Source organism: Cylas formicarius, unplaced genomic scaffold (assembly GCF_029955315.1).
Source record: "Cylas formicarius isolate icCylForm1 unplaced genomic scaffold, icCylForm1.1 PGA_scaffold_1__22_contigs__length_36826433, whole genome shotgun sequence".
Lineage (NCBI taxonomy): Eukaryota > Metazoa > Arthropoda > Insecta > Coleoptera > Brentidae > Cylas > Cylas formicarius.
In genome coordinates, this window is record NW_026844264.1 from 4,817,437 (window position 1) to 4,826,227 (window position 8,791).

Consider the following 8,791-nt stretch of genomic DNA (forward strand, 5'->3'; position numbering starts at 1 on the left):
CAGCTTCTTATCGACGATATAAATATCTTAAACTACGAATACGCGCTGCACTTTTAAATAAATTACTACCGGCCGTTTATTCGCTATACGGTCGCCGTACGAAATCACGTGGGTTGGTATCTGCCAAGCTGACCGGTCACTCCACTTGGGGCTTTTTTACTTGATAGATAAACGAATATATCTTGGTCGTAAACCAAAGACATTAATACGGATTCTGTTCCTAGGCAATGATTGTTAATGGTAATTGTATTGTTCGCTTGTTAATAGTGATTCTTTATTTAATCGCGCTAATTGTTAACTTAATCATCAATACTGGTAACTTGGTAATTCTTTTTGTCAACTTGACAAATCTGATTCTGGCAATGCTGATTGTTAACTTGACAAGTATGATTGTTCTCTTAGTAAACGCGATTGTTACCTTGATATTTCTGATTATTCACTTCACATTCCTGATTATGAACTTGACAATGAATGAATGAATGAATCTTGAATGTTAACTTGCCAATCCAATTTGTTAACTTGACAATTATGAGTGTTCCCTTGCTAATTCCGATTGTGAACTTGATAATTCTGATAGTTCTCGATTGTTGACTTGACCATACGCATCGGTAACTTGGCAATTCTGTTGATTAACTTGTCAATTTTCTTTTTTAACTTGAACACTAGATAATTCTTACTGTTAACGTAAGCATTCTGATTGTTCACTTGGTAATAACTTGATCGTCAATATCAGTAAGTTGGCAATCGTCTTGGAATGGAAGAATGGACTGGAATGAGCGTTCAAACACTCGTCAGAACACCAGAATGACCAGAATACTTTGCTGTACTTTTAAGAAAATCTTCGATGAAAACAGGCGCATTAATCATAGATTCTAATTCTTTACACAAAGTAAGATTTTTCGATCTGTCAAGGATATATTATATCATATTAATTTCCGAATAAAAAAGTTGAGAAAGAAATAAATTATTTGTTATTATTATGGTCGACTGTTTTGTAAGTTATTAAAGTTCAACAACTTTTCTCTAATTTAACCCCAGTTAAGCACTTGGCAAGCGCCTAAGTAACCGTCCTGCAAAACCGCGAGAATAATCAAGTTTTTCACGAAGACGTGCTCGAACGGAAAGAGTTGACCGACGAACTTGACGATCTCCTGTTGTTCGTCAGTGCCATCTCCTTGCGCTTTTGGATATCGGCAACGATAAGCGGAAGGTCAACGTCGTACGGTCCATTGTGTCCCGGTATAACCAGCGTCGCCGGTATAATTTTTTTGTAGCGTTTCAAGGTGTAGGCGATTTTTTCCGCCGCCTCCTTCGTTATCAAGACGATGGCGACATCTTTTCGGTCGACGAAAGATTGGAACGCCAGCTCTACCTCGTAGTCGTCGGTATGAGGTCCGACTATATGGTAATTCGGCTTGTCCCATTCGTCCAGTTGTCCAGTGCCAGCTGAAAATTGGGCAACCGGAATATTGTGATATTAGTCGTAGTCTGTTACAATGCTCGCACCCAATATGAAACCTACGCAGGTCTCTTCGTCTCCGATGACAGCGATCAATTCAGGTGACGGGTGGACTTTCGATGGGTGCTCTTTGGAGTAGTCGCTGTTTTCTTCTTCTTCGACATCTGTAGCGTCCTTATATTCCATTTATTGGCGGTCTTCCCTTTCACATACTGAGAATTTTTCAAATTTTTGAGGATTCGACGTCGATTCTTGTCACACGCAATATTTGTTCTGTGGCGATTCAGTTCAGTTCACCCTGACAACGCTGTTTGTTTACGTTTACTGCTACAATGTTTTATTTTGCAAAAAAGTTAGGTTCGTGAATGGTAGAGTCAAGATTTTTTAAAATTCTTTATGGTATCAAAATGTGTAAAGAAGGTAAGCAGTGCCTCATTTTCGTGAAATTAAGAGTTTTATGTTTTAGATTTGTCAGAATATTTAATATTTCTGGACAGATCACACGTCTGTCCTTGTATATATATAATTTTTTTTTATTATTTTATTTTTTGGTAATTTGCAAAGAGAGAAAGTTTTCTTATGTTTAGTCGGATTTTTGGGACAAATAATTTTGTGCGTACTCAAATAAAAATTTAAGTTGCTGGAACATTTTTTACCGCGGTATTGCCGTTAAAGTTTTTTTTGGGTCAAGCCGATCGGGAGTGCATTAACATTCTGTTGCGCGTTTTCCGCGAAGGGAACTTTAATTCTAACGATTTTCGTTGTGCGTTTTTATGTTGTCCGTGGCGTAACACCAGTAAGTTCTGCGAATTGAGTAGCAAAACTTACAGCAAAGAGGACGCAGGCCTGCTGAGGAGACGGAGGCGTGCGCTTAAGGTGAGACCTTAAAGTTCTTTAGCGGCCCGTTTGGCGATCGGTAGTATTTCTAAATCTTTAAAGCCTACAGTCCACTTTAAAGCTCTTCCGAGCTCGCCGCCCATTTTCTTTTCATATCGGTGGTTACTCCGCGAAAAGAAATTATTTGGTCCTAACGATCCGGATTCGGCAGTTTTTAGCCTTAGCTACGCAACGGAAAACATTTCTCTCTTACAGAGATTAAAAGAAGTTCATTATTTCAATCCGCATTATTTTGATTTCGATTATTACCACGGAGAGGGCACAATTTTAATTAAGTTACTTGAAATTGGATTTAAACATTTTCTGTCAAGATCTAATTCTTGAGCAAAACAAAAAAATCGATGACCTTCGCATTCCTTTTTATGTACCTTTCGTCCATACAATACGCAGTTGTTCATTTAGATAATTTAATTTTTAGTCAGGTAAATAGAGCAGGGCACATAATTTAATATTAGTGTGTGAAGAGTTTGACCAGTTTTTATTAGGTTTGAACCGTTTATTTTTTACTCACTGAAAAAAAAAAGGGTGATTATAAAAAGAATAAAGTACTCCGGTCGCTTGAAATTCATAAATTGAACGAAATATACGATGTTGCTCTGAAAGTTAATGCCAAAGATGAAAGTTTTTATCCCATTCTTGAAGCTATGAAACTTGAGGAAACTCGAACAAATTTTTATAAAATTCACAATAAAATTATATCAATCATATGTGATAAGGAAAATGCGGATGAACTATTCAAGATTGGGGATGATTTTCGGAAAAAATTCGATATTCAATATTATAGAATTCAAACTATTTGTACGCAATTTAATGAAGCCGACGACGCAATCTGTTGCTATACCGGGTGAATAATTGCCCATCTCTGCATATTTAAATTTACCCAAGCCTGAGTTACCGACATTTAGCGGAGAAGTTACCGAGTTTCGGAGTTTTCTTGATCAATTTGATGCGCGTGTTCACACGGTCCCCCACTTAAAAGCGATTGACAAATTTAACCTATTAGTTTCTTGCTTGAAAGGTGTCGCTCGGGACGCTGTCGACCATTTGGATATCACAGCAGATAATTACACAATTGCTTACGATTTACTAAAAGAAAGGTTCAATAATGTGAGAGTTATTGCTTCAAATTTATGGAATAACCTCGAAAGCTCACCCAAACTTACCTCAGATAATTCAAAAGAGTTACGCTCTTTATTAGATACGTTTTCAAAAAAATGTCGCAGCTTTGCAAAAACTAGTGTTACCCACGGAACACTGGGATTTTATACTTGTTCAAATGATGCTGAAAAAACTCACGGTTTCTCTAGTTACACTATTTGAACTTCATCACAACGACAGTACTATTCCAAGTTATGCTAAATTAAAGCAATTTTTAAGTAAAAATTGTCTGGCGTTGGACAATATTAATTTTCAAACTAAAACAAAGCAAATTTTTCTCAAAAAGCCAACTTTCTCCAAATCTACAGCAATGCTGGTTCAAACTGAAAATCCACCAAAATGTCCTGTTTTTAAAAATTCTCATGTTATTTATAAATGCAGCGAGTTTTTGGAAAAATCTCTCGCAGGGCGCTACAATCTGGTTAAGAGGGGAAAAATGTGCGTAAATTGTTTAGGCTCTCACCGTTTTAGTACCTGTACCTCTACGTGGAGTTGTCATATGTGCCACAAAAATCATCACACATTACTTCACTTTCAGTCACCCCCCGCTAACAATGATTCGCTTAAGCTCTCTGACCAGATAAATCCATCGACCGTAACTGCAGGTTTTTCTTCAGCCAATTCGAGCGTTTTACTTTCCACTGTTTTTGTCGAAATACTCGACGGCCGCGGAATCTACCAGCCGATACGATGCTTACTCGATTCAGGAAGTATGTCGTCATTCATAACTCAAAAAACAGCCGGTTAGGTTTACGACCGTCTCCCATAGAGGTTGGTATAAACGGGTTAGGCGCCATGCATTCGCAAGCTGATTTAGGTGGAGTAACTATATCTTTTAGACCGATGTATCAAACTCATCCTGTTTTAACCACTGACGCTTTAATTCTGGAAAAAATTTGCGAAGACCAGCCTGCTTTGGATATTAAACATAGTCACTGGTCCCACTTAACTAATTTACACTTGGCCGATGACCAATTTTCCCGCAGGGGACCTATAGACCTCCTTCTGGGTGCCGACGTCTTTTCTAAAATTCTGTTGGACGGACGCATCCCTGGATCTAAAGACCAGCCCGACGCAATTAATACAATCTTCGGCTATGTCCTTATGGGGAAAATAAATCATTTCAAAGCGCCTGCACTCGCTACGTTGTTTTGTCATCTTGAGGACACGGTTTCCCTTGATCAACAATTGGACAAATTCTGGGAATTAGAGACAGTTCCTGATACACCTCGTCTATCTTCCGATGACATTAAGGTGGAACAAACATTTGTCAGCACACACCGGCGAGACCAGCCGTTTGGTCGGTTCATCGTCGACTTACCTTTTAAGGAAGAAGCCCCTATCTTCCCAAATATCCGATCTCTGGCTTTACAGAGGTTTTATTCCCTTGAGCGGAGACTTCAGAAGCAGCCTGAGATTTACTCGCAATATCGCGGTTTCATGAACGAATTTATTGCGCTTAACCACATGGAATCGATTCCAGACGATTCGTTCAGTTCCCCTCACTGTTATTATCTATCCCACCATTGTGTTTTAAGGCCGGAAAGTTTAACCAGTAAACTAAGGGTGATTTTTAACGGTTCCGCACACCTTCCCAACCAGCCTTCCCTCAATGATTAACTATTCACCGGTCCAAAACTCCAGAGTGATATATCTACAATATTATTAAATTTTCGTTTATTCAGTTGTATTCTGACCGCCGACATTTCCAAAATGTATCGTCAAATTTTGGTTAATCCGCTTCATACGGACTACCAACGAGTTCTTTGGCGCAACACGCCTAAGGAGCCTGTAAAGACTTTCGAATAAACCGAGTCGTGTACGGTCTTTCTTGTTCGCCTTACCTCGCAATACGATGTCTGCACCAATTGGCGGTCGAGGAAGGGCATAAATATCCCCTAGCTGCCAAAACCCTTAAAAGGAACACCTACGTTGACGATATTGTCGTCTCTTGTTGTTCGATCCAAACGGCTTTAGCTTTGCGCGATGAACTCATCGCATTATTAAACACGGGCGGTTTCGAGTTAAAGAAATGGTCCAGTAACAGTCCCGCCGTATTGGAGGGAATTCTGACATCCGATCTGGCGATTAACCCCCTTGAATTTGTAAGCAAACTGTCTTCCCCGACTCTAAGGGGTTTAGGAGTAGAATGGGATGCTCCATCCGATACCTTCCGATTTAAAGTGAAGGCTTTTGATTCCGGTTGCACAAAGCGACTCCTTTTGTCCAACTTAGTACGGATATTCGACCCCTTAGGTTTTCTATCTCCCGTCACTCTCCTCATTAAGCATATCATTCAAAAAATTTGGTCTCATAAAATCGGTTGGGACGACAAACCCTCTAACGATGTGGTTCGTTGGTGGGAGAAGTACCTATCCGAAATCTCTGTCCTTGGAAATCTAAATATTGCGAGACGCCTTTTACATAATGAGATGTCCAAATTGGAAATTCACTGCTTTGGCGACGCTAGCGAAATAGGTTACTGCGCTGTGTTATACTTTCGATGTTTAACGTCGTCAGCCTCACCCGTCCTTCATTTCGTAACGGCTAAATCTAAAGTCGCCCCTGTCAAGAAAATAGTATCAATTCCGCGTCTGGAATTATGTGCAGCCGTGTTAGCGGCTCGCTTGGTGTCATTTGGGGCCACGGCTATTAAGTCATCCGATATCGAATTTACAGATATTTTCTGTTACTCTGATTCCACGGTTACTCTGGGTTGGTTGAGATCCTCTCCGCACCGTTGGAAGACTTTCGTCAGTAACAGGGTGTCTTTTGTTCAGGAAAGAGTTAATCCTTCCAGTTGGCATTATGTCTCATCTAGAGAGAACCTCCATACCACCCAAGCTTCCACAAATTTTCTAGACACCATGCTCGAGAACTCTTCATCCTTAAACAAATGTGTTCGGTCGCTGAATTATTTGGTACGTTACGTGCATTACTTGCGTAAATCGAATAAATTGGAAACCGGTTTTCTGACATCCTCCGAGACTTACAATTCTCTGTTAATTTTCGTAAGACGCTCGCAAGACCTATTTTTTAGTCACGAACTCCGTCTTCTTAAGGATGGTAACCTCTTGCTAAAAATTTCAGGAAACTATCTCCATTTCTTGACGATGCTGGAAGTTTGAGAGTGGGTGGACGATTAAGCCAAGCAACTATTTCCTACGAACGTAAATTTCCTGCGTTACTTCCTAGCCAGTGCCGATTAACTGAGATGATTATCGAGTCGACTCATGTACAGTATTTACACGCCGGCATCCAAACTGTCCAATATCTAATTTACCAGCGTTTCTGGATTCTTTCTCCAAAACGAGCAATCTGAAGGGTTTTGTCCAAATGCGTCAAATGCTTTCGAGTAAACCCCACGTCGCCTGTTCCTTTAATGGGAAACTTACCCATAGCGCGCATTTCCGAACTTAAGCCCTTCAGCATCGTCGGCGTCGATTTCGCAGGACCTTTCCCAATTGTAATATGAAGGATTCGAAAGGCATCGATCCTTAAAGCATACCTAGCACTTTTTATTTGTTTCTCCACCAAGGCTATTCACCTGGAGCTAGTGTCGGATCTGTCCACGAGGGCATTCTTAGCTGCCTTCAAACGATTTGTCAGCCGCCGCGGCAGATGCGATAACATTCATAGCGACCACGGCACAAACTTTTCTGGGGCAAGTAAAGAATTAAACAAGCTGGCTGAAACCGCCGCCAATCACCACTACATTAAGTGGCACTTTATTCCCCCTCATCTCCACACTTTGGAGGACTATGGGAGTCCAACATCAAAACGCTTAAGGGTCACATAGCCCGTACGATTGGGGAACAGGTATTAACTTTTGAGGAACTCTACACTTTATTCACTCAAGTCGAAGCGATAATGAATTCGCGTCCATTATGCCCTCTAAGTGAGGATCCGAACGACTTGAATGTTTTAACGCCCGGGCACTTCCTCACAATGGAGCCTTTGAACGCCCCTCCCGAGGACCTCGTGCAACACGTCCCGAACAATCGCCTTTCTCGTTGGCAGCTTCTCTCCAAATTTCACCAACAGATCTGGACTAAAGAATATCTCCATACGCTCCAACAAAGAGCCAAATGTAAAACCGGGCGCTTTAGTGATTATAAAACAGAGCAACTCACCTCCTTTACAATGGCCCATTGCTCGGACCTGATGGTGTCGTCCGAGTGGCTACCGTCCGGACAAGCACTGGCGTTTTCAAACGCCCCGTGATTAAGTTGTGTCCCTTGCCTATCAACCCATGACAATACTGCGTATTGTGGTGGGCGGTTATGGACAGATCACACGTCTGTCCTTGTATATATATAATTTTTTTTTATTATTTTATTTTTTGGTAATTTGCAAAGAGAGAAAGTTTTCTTATGTTTAGTCGGGTTTTTGGGACAAATAATTTTGTGCGTACTCAAATAAAAATTTAAGTTGCTGGAACATTTTTTACCGCGGTATTGCCGTTAAAGTTTTTTTTGGGTCAAGCCGATCGGGAGTGCATTAACATTCCGTGTGCGGCAGCAGCGAGATCTGTTGCGCGTTTTCCGCGAAGGGAACTTTAATTCTAACGATTTTCGTTGTGCGTTTTTATGTTGTCCGTGGCGTAACACCAGTAAGTTCTGCGAATTGAGTAGCAAAACTTACAGCAAAGAGGACGCAGGCCTGCTGAGGAGACGGAGGCGTGCGCTTAAGGTGAGACCTTAAAGTTCTTTAGCGGCCCGTTTCGCGATCGGTAGTATTTCTAAATCTTTAAAGCCTACAGTCCACTTTAAAGCTCTTCCGAGCTCGCCGCCCATTTTCTTGATTCTTCACGTAGTCATGGTAATATATTGATATTTCTGGACCCCACAAAGACTATAAGAAGAAGGATGGTTGGGTAAAATAATGTTTGAGGAAATAGCCTCAGATTTGAGGTACAAAACAAAACAGAACATAATTAGTGCAAATTCTGAAAATCGGTGGAAACGTTTGGAAATGATGTCCAAAAAATATATAGGCAGTAATGATAAAGTTGTCCTAGGGAGAAGGGACTTTGAATATCATAAATAATGGATATTACCGTTATTCATTCAACAAAGACCAAAAAAGTAGAAGTAGCAAGTAAAGACCTCAGGAAAGAGTAATTACAAAAATAAAAAATTGAGGTCAGAAGTTCTATAAGAAATTAGGTATGATGAAAAGATGATTATAAAAAACATAGAAATAAAAGAAAAAAAGTTACTGGATAAACAAAGAAAAAATAATATTTTAGAGGTAAGACACTTTATACTAAAACAA

The 8,791-nt window shown here is 40.3% G+C and overlaps 2 protein-coding genes across 9 annotated transcripts in view; one reads left to right on the forward strand and one right to left on the reverse strand.

Annotated features, from left to right (window-relative positions):
• Window positions 1-8,791, forward strand: part of LOC132696963 (basement membrane-specific heparan sulfate proteoglycan core protein) — a 571,468-nt gene that overhangs the window by 37,766 nt on the left and 524,911 nt on the right. The window lies entirely within an intron of this gene.
• LOC132697232 (V-type proton ATPase subunit F-like) lies at window positions 988-1,726 on the reverse strand. The gene is made up of 2 exons (XM_060662566.1): window positions 1,507-1,726; window positions 988-1,446 (listed from the first exon to the last, which is right to left on the reverse strand). Exons 1-2 carry the CDS (start codon window positions 1,643-1,645, stop codon window positions 1,100-1,102), a joined length of 486 nt encoding a protein of 161 aa, XP_060518549.1. The 5' UTR covers window positions 1,646-1,726; the 3' UTR covers window positions 988-1,099.